General features: G+C 36.5%; 2 protein-coding genes across 2 annotated transcripts; both read left to right on the forward strand.

The window, feature by feature from the left end:
- Window positions 1-4,537: 4,537 nt before the first annotated feature.
- Window positions 4,538-9,169, forward strand: LOC107787049 (protein phosphatase inhibitor 2). Its single transcript, XM_016608567.2, has 5 exons — window positions 4,538-4,676; window positions 5,602-5,655; window positions 6,085-6,203; window positions 7,970-8,143; window positions 8,787-9,169. Exons 2-5 carry the CDS (start codon window positions 5,651-5,653, stop codon window positions 9,014-9,016), a joined length of 528 nt encoding a protein of 175 aa, XP_016464053.1. The 5' UTR covers window positions 4,538-4,676; window positions 5,602-5,650; the 3' UTR covers window positions 9,017-9,169.
- Window positions 9,170-15,615: 6,446 nt separating this feature from the next.
- LOC107787048 (uncharacterized) lies at window positions 15,616-16,650 on the forward strand. Its single transcript, XM_016608566.2, has one exon. The coding sequence runs from the start codon at window positions 15,772-15,774 to the stop codon at window positions 16,378-16,380; it is 609 nt and encodes a 202-aa protein (XP_016464052.1). The 5' UTR covers window positions 15,616-15,771; the 3' UTR covers window positions 16,381-16,650.
- The last annotated feature ends 2,709 nt before the right edge of the window (window positions 16,651-19,359 follow it).

Here is a 19,359-nt window from a genome sequence, read left to right on the forward strand (position 1 = left end):
AGTATCTCTGTCAGACACAATTGTCTGCGGCAATCCATGGAGTTTGTAGACATTTTCCATGAAAACTTGTGCCACCCTTTCCGCTGTAAATGGATGTTTCAATGCCATAAAGTGAGCATACTTACTCAACCTGTCTACTACCACCAGAATTGTTGTTTTACCTGAAGAATTAGGTAATTTCTCAATGAAATCCATGCTGATATCCTGCCACACTCTCTCAGGAATTGGTAGAGGTTGGAGTAGTCCTGGATAGGCCACATTCTCCACCTTGTTCTTCTGGAAAATCTCACACTCTTGAACATGTTTGTACACATCTTTTCTAATACCCCTCCAGTAGTAGACATTTTTTAGCCTGTGTAGAGTAGCAATGATACCTGAATGCCCCCGTAGTGCACTGTCATGGTGCAACTTAAGTAGCTCCTTCCTCAATTCTGCATCTCTGCACACAAACACCTTGCCCTTCCTGTATAGCAACCCATCTTTATAAACATAGTCTGGCCTACTATTGGGGTTTTACTGAAGTTGTTGAATCAATTTAGAAATCTTGCTATCATCCTTGTAAGAATCCTTGATCTGCTGTACAAACTGACCAATTACGACAATCATGAAGTATAACTTGGCCACTCGAGACAATGCATCTGCTACTAAATTCTCCTTCCCTTTCTTGTATACAATAGTGAAGTCATATCCCAAAAGCTTAGCTATCCACTTCTGTTGGCTGGGGGTAGATATCTTCTGTTCCATCAAGTATTTCAAACTATGATGATCAGTTTTGATAGTAAAATGCTTCCCGATCAGATAGGGCCTCCACTTCTGCACGACAACTACTATTGCCATCATCTCCTTGTTATACACAGATAACCTACTATGTTGAACTCCTAAGGCCTTGCTAAAAAATGCCAATGGATGTCCTCACTGCATTAAAACAGCCCCAATACCATCATCACAAGCATCTGTCTCGATCACAAATTCTTCAGAAAAGTTAGGCAATGCTAGAACTGGTGGTGAAGACATGACTTCCTTTAACTTGTTGAAAGCATTCTCAGCTATTTTGGTCCACTGAAATATTCCCTTTTTTAACAGATTGCTAAGAGGTCTAGCCAACAGTCCATATGCTCTTATAAACCTCCTATAGTATCCAGTGAGCCCCAGGAAACCCCTAAGCTCTTTCACATTTCTTGGAGGGGGCCATTTAAGCATACCTTCCAGCTTCTTAGGATCAGCAGACACTCCATTACCACTGATTGCATGCCCCAAGTACTCAACCTCCTTTGTTGCAAAAGAGCATTTACTCATCTTTACATATAGGCTATTTGATTGTAGGATCTGAAAAGCTATTTCCAAATGATTTAAATGGCTGGACCATGAAGGACTGTATATAAAGATATCATCAAAGAAAACCAAAATGAACTTTCTCAAGTGTGGCTGGAAGATGTGGTTCATTAGACTTTGAAAAGTAGATGGTGCATTTGTGAGTCTGAAGGGCATCACCACAAACTCATAATGTCCATGGTGTGACCTAAAGGCTGTCTTCTCAATATCAACAGGGCACATCCTAATCTGGTAGTATCCCGCTCTAAGGTCCAGCTTAGAGAAAAAATGAGCACCTCCCAATTCATCCAATAATTCTTCAATGACAGGTATTGGAAACTTGTTTTTGACGGTGGCCCTATTCAATTCTCTATAGTCAATACACATCCTCCACGAACCATCTTTCTTCTTAACCATGACTATCGATGATGAATAAGGACTCAAACTTGGTCTAATTACACCTGTTTGCAACAATTCTTGTACCATTTTCTCAATCTCATCCTTCTGAGAGGCTGGATATCGATAAGGTCTTACATTAATGGGAGAAACTCCCTCCTTCAAGACTATTTTATGATCATGACTCCTGTGAGGTGGCAGCTCACTAGGAACAACAAAAATAGGGGAATATTGATCAAGTATTTGCTGTAAATCACTAGGACAAGTCTTACCATTTCCTCCTAACTGCATCTCTGATAAACTGAGAGTCTGGGCAGCAGTATGCTTCGCAAAAGCCACTGTCATCATACTCAGCTGAGTAGGTATGTTTAACAATTTCTGCATCTTTTGACTGCTAACCATCTTGAAATCACCAGGTGGACTTCCCCTGAGTGATATCTCCTTCCCATTAATCTGAAATTCCCATCTTCAGTTGTCTGAAATTCTATTTGATATCTCCTAGTGTAATAAGCCACTGAATTTCCAGCACTACATCAGCACCTCCTAAAGATATCACCAACATGTCAGCCATAAAATCCACTCCCTGCATCCTCCACTTCACCTTCTTGCTCATGAACTTGCTATGACCCCTACTATAATTGGCAACAGCCACAGAGAAACTAGGAATAGTTTCCAACTGAATTCCTAATTTCCTTGCAACGTTCACATCCATGAAATTGTGAGTTGACCCAGAATCCACCAACACATGTACCATCTTCCCCTTTACAAACCCTTTTACTCTCATTGTTCTGTAATCTACTGTTCCATCCAATGCATGGACGGACATCTGAGGACTAAGATTGGACTCCTCAGTATTTTCTTCTTCCATTGCGGGTTCTTCCTCCTCTAGAACCTCAATATCTTCCTCCAACTCTAGAACATACAACTGTTTTTCTTCTTACAGTTATGACCTGGAATATATTTCTCATCACACCAAAAGCATAACCCCTTGGCCCTCTTGTTGTCCATTTCTGTGGCGGAAAGTTTTCTTGGTCCCTTTAGTGTAGAATGATTACTAGAATTAGAGTACTTTCCTCCATTTGAACCCCTACTGCTTTTAGGTCCCATTAAGTGATACTAACTTCTAAAATTTGAACTCCCAAAAGAACTTGGAGTGGGTAACAAGGGTCTAGAATTTCTTACCATTAACTGGTTCTGTTCTCTCTGCAACTTCACTGATTGTTCTGCTAATTTAGCAAGACTATAAGCTTTCATTAACGTCCTTGGTGCCAACATGCGGACTTGAACCTCAACCTCAGGTTTTAATCCATTCAAGAAACAACTGATAGAATATTCTTCTGTCAACTCTACTTGATTCAACAGTTCGTCAAATTTATCCAAGAACTCTTGAACACTCCCATTCTGTTTCAGGCCCACAAGTTCAGACATAGGATCAACATACAGAGTATGCCCAAACCTAAGATGCAAAGCTCGAACATAATCGTTCCAATTTGGGAATTCCCTACCCAATCTTGACTTCAATAGCATTTGGTGCCATTGAAGAGCTCTGCCCTCCATGTGAATCGAGGCTAATTTCACCTTCATATCTTCCGGAGTTCCATCAACATCAAAGAATTGTTCGCATCGATACACCCAACCTCGCAAATCGTCACCCCCAAATCTGGGAAATTCTACTCGTGAATATCGGGTATTCACGTGATTATGATTTCCAGCTCCATTTATCTGGTAACCTACCCCATTAGTACTGATTCCCGTACTTTCTGCCGGAGCCGCTGGTGGAACCGTCAGAGCTTGATTATTAACAGCCATGGCTGCTACTAGCTGTCGGATTTCTCCAATCACATCATCATGTTTTCCCCCAAAATCCGAACTTGTTCTCTGATTTCATCTAATTCACGTCGCATTTCACTATTTCTCGTCGTTTCCGGCATCGTACTTCGCCAAGAACCGCTCGCTCTGATACCAAATTGGTACAACCAAAAAGGAATAGTAAGCAAATCTCTAAGAAACCAATGAAGAGAATGGTTTCTGAACAAGTATTTGCAGAGGGTAAATTGAGAGTTCAGAGAATAGAGAAGAGAGAAAGAAGATTGATTTTATTATCATAACCCCTAACTGGTACAACTCTATTGACCTTCCACTTAATCGACTAACTAATCCGTTATTAGCAATATGGTAATTGACAACTATATCCCTTACTTATTACAACATGAATATAACAGAGGTCAAGCATTAGGGTTATAGGCAAGGAGTAATCGAGCTTTTTCTACTTCATACCTGGAGTGAGGCGGGTTTGATAGGGTTGATCTTAGATGGTTAGGGGTTAACATTGAGTCCACACTATCTTTTATGTTTATCATAGCCCCAGGCCTTAATTACTGGGTATTGTTATTGCATGTCATCTATTTTATGGTTTTTATGCTTCTATTACTATTTCTATGGTTTATGTTTCTGCTGACGTTAGTGATGAATGGTCTCTTCTTATTTTACTTCCGTCTTCTTGAGCCGAGGGTCTATCGGAAACAACTTCTCTGCCTCATCGGGATAGGGGTAAGGTCTGCGTACATACTAGTCTCCCCAGACCCCACTTTCTGAGATTTTAGTGGGTCGTTGTTGTTGTTTCTAAGTTTACTTCTAGTTACGCTATCTAGTCGTTTTAATAATAATTAGAAGTAATTACCCGTAATTTTGTTAATAAAGGTAATTACTCATAAGACATGGAGTAGTAATTAACTTTCTTAAGCATTTTGAAAGTTGAATTGAAATTGATTGTCTAAAAAATCATTTTACGTGTCCGTCGCCATAAGATAAGTCCAAACTTAATTTATCCATCGGCTCGCCTGGTTTATTCTTTCTTTTGAAAATATCTTTATTTTCTTTTGTTCGTTCAAGTCCGTTAAACCAATTTGCCTGAGCCATCTTTCTGCGGCAGGCTCCTTCCCGTCTCTTTCTCCGGCGACATTGGAACTGTATGTTTTTCTCTTTCTCCCTCTTTTACTCTTCCTTCAGAATCTCTCGTATGCATTTTTTCGCAGGAAAAAGAAAACCTAATCCAGAAGTGTAAATTTGGTTGCAATTTGTTGTATCTGTTCTACTGCATGAAGAAAATCCTTATCTGCGATCTTCTTTTTTTCTTTTTTTCATTTATGAGTTAATCTGCGTTTTACCAAAAATTATGATGGTTATTTTGCCTTCTAGTATTAATGATCAGTTTTTTCTGAAATATTTTCGGAAAAAAAGGCTAAGAGAAAATATGTCATGATAATTTCCTGTTCTTAGGTTAGACTTATATATCCTAAATCATTTACTGAAACCCACCTAATTAGTCAACAAGTGAATGATTAATATGAGTTTATGGTTATCTCTTATCTTAGCATGTTCGTGTTATCGTGTATAATATAATGGTGCTTGGCATCCCTACACCGTCCAAATGAAAAATACATAGTAAAAATTATTTGTTATCTATTAAACAACTAGCAATTTGTGTCACGAGGCTTTAGCCTAGTGGTAAGAGCGCAACACGTGATGTGTGGGTTTGACGCGTGTCACGTGTTCAAACCATGCTCTAAAAAAAGCTTGGTATTTACTTGGAGAAGGGTAGAGGGCAGGCTCATTATCTATCGAGTTTTGAGCCATGTGCAATGGTCCTCGGGGCATTTCTTGGTTATAAAAAATCCTGACCAATTTGTCGACCAAAGAATGCGTGGGTGAGGGGAAGGGGGAGGGGGAGTGGAAATGGATAGTAAATGTTGGTAGATTAGTAGAACATTCTCAAAGGTCATTTTCGAACCAGCAACTTGTTATTTAGGCCATTTGCGACATTATCTGATATGAATTCCTTGTTTTTTTTTAATTCAAATGTTTGACGAGTGTTTCGCTCTTTTGTTGGTTCAGGTTACCAGTTTGACTGCAACTGCTTGAAGGATTGGGTCACCTTGGGAAAATGAAGTAATGTCTTTTCTTGTTCTGCAAATTCTATTTCCGATACATCTTGCGCTCACTTAAAACTCAAATTCAGGTGCTAATGAATGTCATGTAGACATGATAGAGAAAGAAATAATGTACATATGTTACTTTTCTATAAGTAGCCTGCAGTAGACTGAATGTGCTGTTTGGCCCCAAAGCCTTTGTGTTCATGCTTGTTCCTGTTGAGCGAATTATTGCAAGCACTTTTATTTTTGGGGTATGCAGTGATGCTAAATGTTGTGTTTGCATCATGATTTTAGTAGTTGTTTGACCTATTACAACAACGACAACAACATACCCAGTATTTTTTTCACTTATTCTTTCTAAAAAAACCAAGCTTATTTGTTTTGCTTGCATTAGTATTGTTAGTAGTGGAAATTCAATATCTTTGAAAATTTTGTGGTGGTGTAGAAGGGGAGCACATGTAAAGTGGGATGAGGCAAACTTGGGAGAAATTGAAGCAAATAAACCAGTGAGGCAGAAAATAACTGAACCAAAGACACCATATCACCGCATGATCGATGTTGATGGTATGTTCGTGAAATTAATTTTTCTTTTCCTTCGTGCCCGTTTATCTCGCTTGTCAATTTTCTGTGTCATGCAAGCTTCATAGATAGACCAAATAATCTTGTGGTGTGTTGTCTTCCTGCTTTTCACATCCAATTAGTCTTTTTGAAAAACTTTTGATGCTTGATAGGTTTATAAATAGATGAAAAACGATTAGTGTTTGACCTGGTTTTATGCACTTGCTAGTCTTCTTTTTCTATCTTTTCCCAGATGATTTATGCACTCACTGGTCTCCCTTTTCCCCTTTTTGATTAGCTTCATGAGAGTAATGATTTGGGAGGAAATATTTTAAGATTTGAACTTACTGGGATCATCTGGCAGTAGTCTTGGAAATATTATAAAGTTTCTTTGTGTGGTGCTTATATTCTTTGAGTGAATTTTATTCATGCTACTGATGCATCTTGTATCTCTGTTGTTTAATTTGCTTTATTGTTATTTAGGTCAGGGTAATTGTTTATTTTTCTCAAATTCCAAATCCCAAAGTTGATGTGTATTCTTCTCAGTATTTCTACACCTTTGAAGTTTTTTATGTGGTGCTAAACCTTCTATATTCTTTTGGGGGTGGAATATTAGAGCTAATACCATTATGTTTTGGTACTTGGAGCTTCTGGATATGCTTCTATTAATGGCATGATGTTTGTTATATCATTATTTATGAGAAAAAAGTGTTATCCAAAAACTGCAAGAATTTCATCAAAATTTGATCTTCCATGAGAGATTTTCATCACTTCATCAAGCACATTCACATTCTGTGGTACTTTTTCCTGGTCTCATATGGTATGACTAGGTAGAAATGATGTAGCTACTCTATGTAATTGAGTTTGCTGCGTTGATAAGTTCTTTTTCCTTCTTTCTTATACAACCAAGATAATGGGTCTATTTCTTTGAAAAGAATATGAAGTTAAATTTCTTGTGCAAAAACATGGGTAGATGAATCTCTTTGTATATATCGATCCCAACTAGTTTGATATTGAGGCTTAATTTGTGCATTTTGAATGCTTTAGGATTTCTGATCTTGCTGTGCACGGTTGTTTTAGGAATGAGACTCTCCTACTCATAAGATGTTAGATTTGGTCTTGCCATGTTCATGGTGTTACGTTTCAGGATTCTAGGATATGGGCCATAGTGGGAGTAGATTCCGACATGTATGTTCCTTGGGGCAGATTTAGGCAGCCCTTCGCTCACCCTGCCCAAACTTTTGAAAAGTCAATATCTTAACCTGCAAACTTATTAAAATCGTGAAAAGTCCTGTAAAAAATAGGTGTTCCTCTTCCCAATTTCTAATAGATTTTACATTAGTATGTATTATGCATGGCTAGTCCTCCTCCTTACAGGTCCTGAGTTCACTGCGTGAACTCAGGTATTAGACGAGTATGGTTTCAAGGCAGCTATTGTTTTTTTTTAAGTTTATCTTTAAGAATCCATATGCAGTTCCGATGCCAGTTTGATACTTCCTCAATATGGCTATATTACAGAAAGCATGAAGATTCCATGTAATGTAGCTAATAGATGATGTACCTTAGTGGTCCTGCTTTTTGAAGAACAAATCATTAATTCATCTGTATTTGGAGAGAAATATTTATATGCCTGTAAACTGATAGTTAATATTGCATAAATCTCCCTATCAAAAAAGTATTGGTTAAATTTCCTTCTAAAAAAGAGGTATTAGTTAAATCTGTGCAAGCTCATTCGTCTTCCTCACTTTTTTTTGACTTTTTTGATGTTGTAGGATCTTTATCTCCTATACGGGGTAGTTTTGAGGAAGGCAATGGTGATGCAGTACATGCAGAAGCTATACGCAGTGCATTGAATGAGGTGGCTTCTTCTAGTAAGAATAAATCCCAACGGTCTGGCTGGACATCATCTGAGGATGAAGCCGATGTTATGGACCAAGATGATGCAGGTTTAGTTTGATCTGTTTGTATACAACCCAAATATACATTGGTCCATGTTTCTAACTCTTATTGAGTAACTTCTGGTGGAATTCTTCTGGACTAGTATTTTCACATTTGTTAACTTTGTCATAGGTATATGCTTCTTGACATTCTTTTTGTGCTCCATAAAAAACAACCTTCACTGCTTGAGAGTATATTATCATATTGATATCAAGGAGGAAAAAAAAGCATTATGCTATTATATTGTGTATATTCAGTTTCTCTGCACTTCCTTTCCTTGCTTAGTTATTTGGTTATCAACTGCTTGTTAATAGCTATCTTTTTGACCAGTATCAACTTTTTCTTCACTCTTTTTTTTTCCCTCTTCTTTGTTTTCCTTTTGATTTGAAGAGTGGTTGAATTGGATGAGAGGCAGGGAGAGGGGGCCATTGACTTCTGAGTTTTACCCTTACCATTTATTAGTTGATTAATTGAGGACTTTCAATTGATTGATTCCTCCACAGTCCGCAGTCCCCACACACACATGCACACAGCCACACACCCCTCTTTCTGCTGGGTTCCTTTCTTTTCTCAAGTGTATTGTGTACTGGTAGTTTCATGATTTGTATGTTGAATGCAAACCCAATTTAATATTCTTCTGTGTTGTAACAGATTCTGGATCAGAAAAGGGAAAGAGCTTCAAGGAGCACAGGCGAGCACACTATGATGAGTATAGGAGAGTCAAAGAACTCCGTCGAAAGGGCTCCTTTCTTGAAGAAGCATCAGACGGTGAGGATGAGGATCTTGAGAAAAGGGATGGGAGGTCTGATTCATCATCATCATTGACTACCGCTGTTAAGGACATAGAGATTAAGGAAGGCACCATGGACACTTCTAAATAGTATTCTTTCCAGCCCATCGAGCTTAGATCATCCACGAGTACATTGTTGATTTGATCTTATTTCCATGCTCCTTTTGTTTATATCAACTTAACTTCTGTTTGTAACTGTATAAAGGTCTTAACCTTCAAGATGATAAAATTCTGACATATCGAATGGCACATCTTCGGTTAGATTTCTATTTCTGCCATCACTTTTTGGCTTAGATAATATTCTGAAATCCATAATTGTCGTACGCTGCATTTTGTGGTGTATCTTATTGAGTTTGTGACTTTTATTTAGGTTTACTTTGGTTTTCTGTGATAATGTCCTAAGATGTGGACTGTTTTCGGTGTTATTGTATTTCCAGTATTTTATAATACCTCCGGGTTCATACTACTTTTGTACACATCTTCAGAAAGACATTTACTAGTAACTTTGTCCAAATTGCCTGCTATCTTTTTCTTGAAGGTTTCACTTAATTAACACTTACCCAATTAGAGTAGTAAAGTTAATATAAAAAGAGGGTAATAACCGTTTCTTGTTTTTTTACAATGTACATGTTTCGGAACAAATTCAGTTTGCCAGATTGATAAATAATGCAGTATTGATCGGATATAGTAGTGGATTTTTCACTCGTATATAAGAGTGAAAAGTGAGCCGGTCCCGGCTTGGACCGTGGCTCATGTGGGCTTCTGGGCCTAAACAGTCCTTAATCAGATAAGCCCGTGACCGTGGAGGTGGGCCGATCTTCTGGGCCGGTCCTTCACATAAAGCCCGCGAGACCGGGAGTGTTTGAGACCGGAACCGGACCGGTCCTTGGCGGGCCCAAATGGTCCCAACGGTCATAATTTTAAAAAAATTGACCGTTTGGGATTGCAAAAATCTGGTCATTGGCCTTTAAAAAATAGCTGTTGGCTATTTATAAAATAGCCATTTAACCCTCAAACTTTGTTTTAACCCCAAACTTTTTATAATTACATTTTTTCCTTTTTTCAACTATAAATACACCCTCATTCTTTCTTTTTTCTCACAAAATCATCAATCTCTCTCTAATTTTCTTCTATAATTGCTACTATTGTTTACTTTATTGTTACAATTTGTGAAAAAATTATGAAGTTGGTGAATTGAAGTCTTCAAGTCTTCAACGATAATCAATTTTCAACAAGTTGTTCGTCAATTCGGTAAACTCGTTCCAAATCATATTTTTTAATATTATAGTTTTATTTATTTTCTATTATTTGATTAATTACGATGACTTCCTTAAAAAAACTTTTTGGTAAAAATAGGGGAAAATCCAAGAGTGGCGAATCTAGTGGCCAATCCGTTCCTCCTCCACTGCCCCCGGCTCCCCGACCCAAATTCCATATCCGTCCTACACCCGCAGTTCTTGATAGCGATAATAGTTTATTACAATTTACTGAGAGTCAATTTTGCCATAATGTTGGGGTTGGTGAACAATTAAACCATGAATTAATGAATGCTCTTTATTCTAATCCAACTATTGATGAAGATGGTGAGGAGGAAATAGATTTTGATGAAATACAATCGGATGACGATATACCTACTAGCCCTGCTTTTGAAGTTAACCCAACTAATGATGATCCAAATGATGCCCCGTCTGACTCTCCTGTTACTACCCCTACTTTTTCTAGACAACGTACCAAACATACAGAAATATCTATTGTTTGGCTTTTTTTACTCAACTAATTCCACAAAATAAGACTAAGTGTAAAACTTGTGGCAACGAGTTAGCTTTTAAGTATTTTGACGGTCGGGGGGGACGGGAACTTTGAAAAGACACATATTGATACACACTCAAGATAAAGCCAAATATCTTCGTATGAAAGCCTTGGCCGAAGGGACAAGTGTACCTACTCCTAGTCAGGCTGACCCTAGTACCGGGTCAAATCAATTTCAACTGGGAATTAACACTGTTACCGGTGGTATTTTATATTATGACCCAAAAAAAGAACGGGAAGAATTGGCAAAAATGGTTACTGTTATGTGCTTACCCTATAGTTTTCCTTCTAACCCTAACTTCGTGCATTATATTAGAAAAATTGGAATCCTACTTATAAAGGTTTTCATCGCACAACCGTAAAGAGCGATATTTATAAATATAAACATGAATATGAATAATATTTGCGCTATTTATTTACTCATATAAATTATCGTATTGCTATTTTGGTAGAAGTGGTAATGACTGTGATTACGTTACTGTTACCAGTCATTGGATTGATGAAGATTGGATAATGCACAAGCGTATTGTTGCTTATAGAATAATTAATTCACGTCTCACATGGCAGTTTATTGCTGGCACAATTATGAATATTTGTAGATATTTTTGCAATATTGATAAAATCATGTCAGCTTCAATGGATAATGCTACTAGTAACACAAATGTTGTAGCTTTGTTTACCACTACACTAAGTCCCGCACTTAGTAACATTTTTCATGTTAGATGTATTTGTCATATTTACCGTTTAATTGTGGGTGATGGTATGAGAATTTTAACTATTAAAATTGAAAAGGTTAAAATGACTCTTAACTGATTTTTTTATTCAAACCGTAGAAGTAGACTTAGCGAATATTTTAAAAGATGCGATGAATTTGGCCTAAGAGAAAGAAAGGTTTCTAAAGCTTGTCCAACAAGATGGAATTAAATGTATGAAAGCTTAGTTGTTGCATATGAATATAGAAACCCCATAAACTCAACGTTTAATGCTCATGTAAGTGATGATGATGAACACCTTACAAATGCGGATTGAGCTAATATTAAAATGCTTGTAGATTTTTTAGAAAAATTTCATATTGCTACAGTAGAATTTTCTGGGCAATATTATCCGACTATTTCTAATTGTTTAGTTTATATTGCAGAACTTGCAAATTTGTTTGCTCATTTTTCAGAGGATGTAGAAATTTATCAACTTGCTATTGATTCTATGAGGAAAAAGTTAAATATTTTTTCCCTATTTCCCTTGTTTATGGTGTTGCTGCCTTGTTAAATTTTACTATGAAATTAGGAGGTCCTCAATTTTGGTATGAAAGTGTTTATAATGGTTTAGCACTTAAAGAAGAGGAGTTGTCTAAACTTCCGGAAGCAATAGCCTTAATTAAAATAAATGCTCAAACTATTTATAATGCTTATCAAGTTGCATTAGATCAGGCTAGACCAAATGTTCCAACTCCTTTTTCTTTTGATTCTCAATCATCTAAAAGAACTGCAGGGGTAAGAGCACATAGTGCTTGGGCGGGGTTCAGGGGTTCTCAAAGTTCTACTACTAGTGATTTTTTACAACTAAATGAGCTTGAAGTTTATTTGTCACAGGGAATTGAGGAAGTGAATCCGAACAGATCCTTTAATATTTTGGAATGGTGGAAGGACAAAGAAAAATATTTTTCGATTCTTTCAAGGATGGACCGAGACATTTTAACTATTGAAGCTTCAATAGTGGCATCGGAGAGCACTTTAAGTCAAGCAAGACTTCAACTCGGTGATTATAGAGCGTCTATGAGGGAGAGTTTAAAAAAAATCAGTACTTTTCAGAGATTGGATCCGTTCAGAAAGAAGAAAGTTTGGACTTGCTGAATCACAACCAGAGATAGACGAAGCTTACGAAGAAATGCTAGCTGAACTTGCGGAGGATGCTGCTTCGCCCGAAAGCGGCGATGACCAAGCTACTTTTCTGCCACCGCCAACAGAAATTCCTCCGGACCTTGATGGATTTATGAAGTTTGTAAGAGATACCATGTAACTTGTAAAAATTAGTATGTATTATGTAACTTGTATTTTGGCACATCTTGATTAGTTTCTTTTTCTTCTCAATGGTGGTATTAGCACCTTGTTGTGCTCATTCCATAGGGGGGAGGAAGACTAAGAAAGATAGTGTTATATTTTTTTAATGCTATAATAAAATTATAATGCATTGCTTTGAATATCTCTTTACAATATTTTTGTCTTTAAATTTGAATTAAAAAATTTAGGTCTCATATAATTACAAGAAATTGCCTTAGATATTTTTTATTGCCATTTTTTTTCTCTAACTTCTATAAAAATAAATTTTAAAAAAATATCCGTTGGGACCACTTAAGCCACTTGGGCTCACTTAGCCCGGGAATATTAGTTCGTGGGCCCGATCCCGGGCCGGTTCCTACAAAAAGACCACGCAGCTCGGGACCGCAAAGACCATTTAATTTGGGACTGACCCACTTAGGACCTGCCCAATTAACCCGTTTAGGCCCGGGACCGGCCCACATGCCAGCCTTATTCGTATATTAAAGAATTCTATAATAAATACTAGCTACTACAGTAATATTTCAACTCTACCTTTAATACTTGGAAGACCTAAATAAAACGTTCAAATAAGAAAAAAGTCTCACATGAAAAGTAAAATAAATAAAATAAAATCTATTTATAATGTAGGACACTCTTAGTGGTGTGAGACCTTCTAGAGAAAATATTTAGTTTAAAATGGATAATTTTACACCATGTTACAAGTTTCTTTGGGTCGTTTTAGCCCAACTGGTATCACAACCAATGGTTTAGCGGGTTTGCGACCTTTACTTGTAGCTTTAAAGACAACATGCGCATCTAGGAGGCCTTTTGGGAAAACCATGCTATTTTGGCCTAAAAAATATGGAATTGTTTCATTCTTATACACTATTAGAAACTTTATTACTCTAAATGTTCATGTTTAGTAAATTACCCTAGCTACACAAGTTTTGTTTACAAAATATACACATTCCACCTTAAAAGGCTCCCAATCCAATATTAGTGCCTTCAATTAAGGGATTTAATTACACATTTTTCCTTTTTTTCCCCCTCTTCTCTTTCCATGTTTTTCCTCCGCCTTAAATACAATAATCTTCCTATATGACCTAGTTATATACATTATCATCTGTTTAACTTTTGGTCTATTAGCCAAAAGCTTTAATATTCCTATACGAAAATTTAGTCAAAAAAATTTACACAAAAGAGAAATAGAAAACCATCAAGAAATTAAAGTCAAAGTGCAGATGATAGAAGTCAATATCATACAAAACAGAACATCTTATCAGAGACCAGAATAAACTTCCAAGATTCATATATCAAGATAGCCATTAAATCGTTTATAACTATCAACGATTTGCGTAAAAAGAAGAACCCATGAAAGTGACATTCTTAGAATCACATAGAAAAAAGGAGGAGAAAACAAGGGAATCAAAAACAGATTACATACATTGGAAACGCAAAAATACGAAAAGAAAAGACAAAATCAAGAAATTATTGATAGCGAAAACGACCAGGAATCGAATCAAAGTTACACATGCAATCACAATTACATGATCTTAAATGGGTATAGTATAATCTTAAATGCAAATTTTATACAATATGTCTTTTGTATATTATGTATCTGATTTATACATAGTAAAAATAAATTTTATACAACTAATTATATATTATACAATTTATCTACAACTTTCACACATTATTTCTACCCAGTTAAATACAATTACAATAACATACAACTTAAATACAATATGTCTTTTGTATATTTTGTATCTAATTTATACATAGTAAAAACAAATTTATACAACTAATTATATATTATACAACTTATCTACAACTTATCTACAATTTTCATACATTATTTCTACTCAGTTATATAAAACTACAATATCATACAACTTAAATATAATTTTTATACAATGTTGTTCAACTTTCATACAATAGTTAAATAAATTAAAAAAAATATAAACAACAGAATATAATTTTCTACAATTTTACTACAATTTCTGCAGTATAATGTATGTTATGTCTTCTTCTTCTTCTTCTTCGACGAGTTTCAATCTGAAATTCAGCCAAAACCAAGTTTGATTTTCACCAAAACCCCTCAAAATTGAGATATAAACTCCAAACCATATTTCGAATTATTTGCAACAACATCTAATCCAAACAAATAATGATTTTTAAAAACCCAAATTCGAATTTAAAGCTTCAAAGCTTTTTAATGGATGTCAATGGTGGAATTGTTGCTCTCTTTTTCCTTTGCTTTACATTACTGAAATTTGGGATTGAGAGATAGAGAGAGACGTAGAGAGAATTCTCAATTCTTTGCAACAATATCCAATCCAAACAAACAATGTTTTTTGAAAACCCAAATTCGAATTCAAAGCTTCAAAACTTTTAATGGTTGTCAATGGTGGAATTGATGCTCTCTTGTGCAAGATACATGGGGAAGGGGGGGGATGTGGAGAGAAAAACATGGGGAAGTGGAAGATATGTTAGAGTAATTTTAGGACACTAATTATTATCATTAATTCCCTTAAAATGTACATAAATGGTGATTGGATATATAAAATGTAATATAACTGAAAAAGGTGCACGACGAAAAGCCAACCTGATTTTTTTTATTCGTTTGACGAGGAAAAACCTTAAGTACTGAATTAATTAAATTACACCTATATCGCGAAAAAGAGTTGCTCTAGCTTTAGCGTGCACCCTTTCTCCTACGAGGAAAGTGACTCTTTTATAGTAAAACTTGAGTAGGGAGAATAATATAGTTTCATATAGTGTATAGGAATGTAAAAATTCCAAATATTATTATATTGTGTTAAATGTATTTGGGCCGTTTTAGGCTAACACTTTATATGGTCTCAACTAGTCAGTTATATCTATCCATGTAGTAGTAAAAATCTTTGCTATGGTCTATGGATATAAACAGGCATTTTTCCTTTGTTGAATAAGTGACTAGATAGTTGAAATTGCAGAGGGAGCCGAGAGAGTTTGGTGTCAAATGGCGGAATCAAACCCAACAGAGTCAACTCTGCTAGCTTCTAAAATATGCAATCAGATAAGCTCTGTCTTCTCCAACACCGCCACACAAACCCCAGCCTTGGAAGTTCTGGTGCAAGAAATCACAGCCGCTGCTACCCGCAACGGCAAGGTGTTCGTGTACGGCGTGGGCCGTGAAGGGTTAATGCTGAAAGCCCTATCCATGAGGCTTTTCCATCTGGGTTTATCAGCCCACTGCGTCTTCGACATGAACACTCCTCCAATTGGGCCGCCGGACCTCCTAATTGCCTCCGCCGGCCCAGGGGGTTTCTCCACCGTGGATGCAATCTGTGGTGTGGCCAAATCCAACGGTGCTCGTGTGCTGTTGCTGACAGCTCAGCCCGAATCCGGATCTTCTGTGAAGTACGCGAGTGTTGTTGCTCATATTCCGGCTCAGACAATGGCTGATGATAACGCTGGTGACGCGGAGCAGGATAGGCCACTGCTTCCGATGGGGAGTTTATATGAAGGAGCCATGTTGGTGCTGTTTGAGATGGTGGTTTTTAAGTTGGCAGATGTTTTGAAGCAGAGTCCTGAGGCTGTGCGAACACGCCATACCAATCTGGAGTAAGCATAAACGTTGAGGTATTGAGGTTAAATATTTAGGAATATTTGGTTTTTGAACTAAGATGGGAAGCATATATCATATGTATGGACTATGGTGTATCCAGTGGCTGAGCTAGGTTGAAGAAAGGGAATTCAATTTGCTTGGTTTATATGTAATGTAAGTTCTTCAATTCCCTCGGCATGGAGAAAATTCTAGTGAAGTGTGGCAAAGGATGTAAACATTGCTACTTTTGAATTCTCTTGCATAAATTCCCGGCTCGTACCTTGATTATGATGTCTTGTGAGTCCACTAGTTTAAAGCTAAATCTGGTTAATTAAATTTCCATTTGTGCCCAACACAAAGCAGGACAAGATAAGGAGTAAATTTCCCTCATTTATATCCAGTATTTTATACTACTACCTCATCATTCTTTTTGAGTTTGTGAAATTTTGTTCAAATAGGCCCTAAGAAAGGAAAAATGGGGCCGTACACATGGATTTCACCTTATGTTTTATACTTGCTCATAATTTGGGTTGTTGGTTTGAAGTTTGAAATTTGTTTTGGAACTGTTTCATCTATAAACGTAAAGGAAAAAAGAAAAAACCGACGAGCAAATATCTTGGATAGTGTCGTATTGGATGACTAGAAACTCCAGAAAAAAAACCATTTTGACATCATAATCTCCCGGTCCTTGTTTCACATTATTATCAGGGGAATTTTCGGAAATCATTATAGTTTAGACGCTATTTACGTGGCACAATTATTGTTCTCATATTTACTATTCGTAGCAAAATATGTATTGCTAGTAGTTTGTATTTTTTGTATTCGTGCGGGCATTTAAGGCTATATTTATTACATCCCGTACTTATCCCGTACTTTTCTACGTTGGATTTATCACAAGATAATTGATATAAGTTCAATGACAAGACTATTTTTGAGGTTATAAGTACTTATGATATTTATAAAAAGTGATAAGTAAAGTTGTGAAGGTGAGAGGGAAATGAGTTGAAGAAAATGAGGTTGGTCGAAGTTTGACATTTGGAGATAAAATACGGTTCAAGCTATAATACCCCGTATTTATGGACTAGTGCCATACCACATGATCATGATAATAAGGTATATGAAATATATTAGTATTTAAGTGAATCAAGACCTATAAATTATTGTGTGAATAATTGGTTAAATGTTGGTATAAAGTCATGGAATATGGAATTAGTTATAAGTGGATAAGTATCATTTGTATGAATCGATGTGGAATCACGAGGATAAGGGGGGCTCATGACTAATCAACTTTATAAGTATTGAGGTGGCAGCAAGTAGGCAATTCAATATTGACTAGGTAAGTCTTGGAGCTAGGTGGCAAGATTAGGGAGTTTTGATGGCTTAGTAGTCATCAAATTACTGGGGTGGATAAGTAATTAAAAAGTTTGGATAGGCTTGATAAGCCTCCCAACGTGGCAGTAAGTATGGGGTCTTGATCAAGACAAATGACGACTCTTTAGTTTATGAGGTTAAGTGGCATTTTAGGAGAATTTTTGGGCTGCCACATGGTATGAAGTTGGCCAAGGGTGGCACCAATGTACACATGAGTCATAGCACTTGTATGCCTTGTTTACACATGTCAATGCAAATTTTTAAGTCTTCATGTTATACTTCTTTTGCAATTGAGATATAAAAAGAAAGTTGAAAATTTTCCTTCTATTATTAGGGAGTCTCTTACTTTAGAAACATAGCAAAAACATACATCTATGATACTCTATATTTCCAGCAACATGAGATATGCCATGATCATAAGAAGTGCTTAGTTCTTGTTCAAAGATTTAAAAGAGTAAAGTTGTTCTTGGCAAGCTCAAGTAAAAATGTTTGATAAATTCCTCAAGTAAAGTATGTTAAGGCTAATCATTCCTTCTGGATCATGAGGGTAAGGGGGGCTCATGACTAATCAACTTTATAAGGATTGAGGTGGCAGCAAATAGGGAATTCAATATTGGCTAGGCAAGTCTTGGAGCTAATGCAAGATTAGCGAGTTTTGGTGGCTTAAAAGAGCAAAAGTTGTTCTTGGCAAGCTCAAGTAAAAGTGTTTGATAAATTCATCAAGTAAAGTATGTTAAGGCTAATCCTTCCTTCTGGAATCATGAGGATAAAGGGGGCTCATGACTAATCAACTTTATAAGGATTGAGGTGGCAGCAAGTAGGGAATTCAATATTGACTAGGCAAGTCTTGGAGCTAAGTGGCAAGATTAGGGAGTTTTGGTGGCTTAGTCATCAAATTATTGGGGTGGATAAGTAATTAAAAAGTTTGGATAGGCTTGATAAGCCTCCCAATGTGGCAGTAAGTATGGGTCTTGATCAAGACAAATGTTGACTCTTTAGTTTATGAGGTTAAGTGGTATTTTAGGGGAATTTGTGGGCTGCCACATGGTATGAAGTTGGCCAAGGGTGGCACAAATATGCACATGAGTCATAGCACTTGCATGCCTTGTTTACACGCGACAATGCAAATTTTTAAGTCTTCATGTTATACTTTTTTTGCAATTGAGATATAAAAAGAAGGTTGAAAATTTTCCTTCTATTATTAGGGAGTCTCTTACTTTAGAAACATAGCAAAAACATACATCCATGATACTCCATATGTCCAGCAACATGAAATATGCCATGATCATAAGAAGTGCTTAGTTCTTGTTCAAAGATTTAAAAGAGCAAAGGTTATTCTTGGCAAGTTCAAGTAAAAGTGTTTGATAAATTCCTCAAGTAAGGTATGTTAAGGCCAATCCTTCCTTCTTTTGACATGATCCAAATAACGATATGTAAACGTAATGCTATTCCATAAGTGGTTCTACTCTTAACAGTTAAGGATGCCTATGTTATTCATTCTTGTAATGTTACGATCCAAAATCCGTTAAAGGCCGTGATGGCGTCGGGCACCACTATCAGGCAAGCCAACACTAAGTAGTTATTTAAATTCTCATTTTAATATTTTCGAAATCATAAATTTCCTTCAAT

The sequence above is a fragment of the Nicotiana tabacum genome, chromosome 6 (assembly GCF_000715075.1).
Source record: "Nicotiana tabacum cultivar K326 chromosome 6, ASM71507v2, whole genome shotgun sequence".
NCBI lineage: Eukaryota > Viridiplantae > Streptophyta > Magnoliopsida > Solanales > Solanaceae > Nicotiana > Nicotiana tabacum.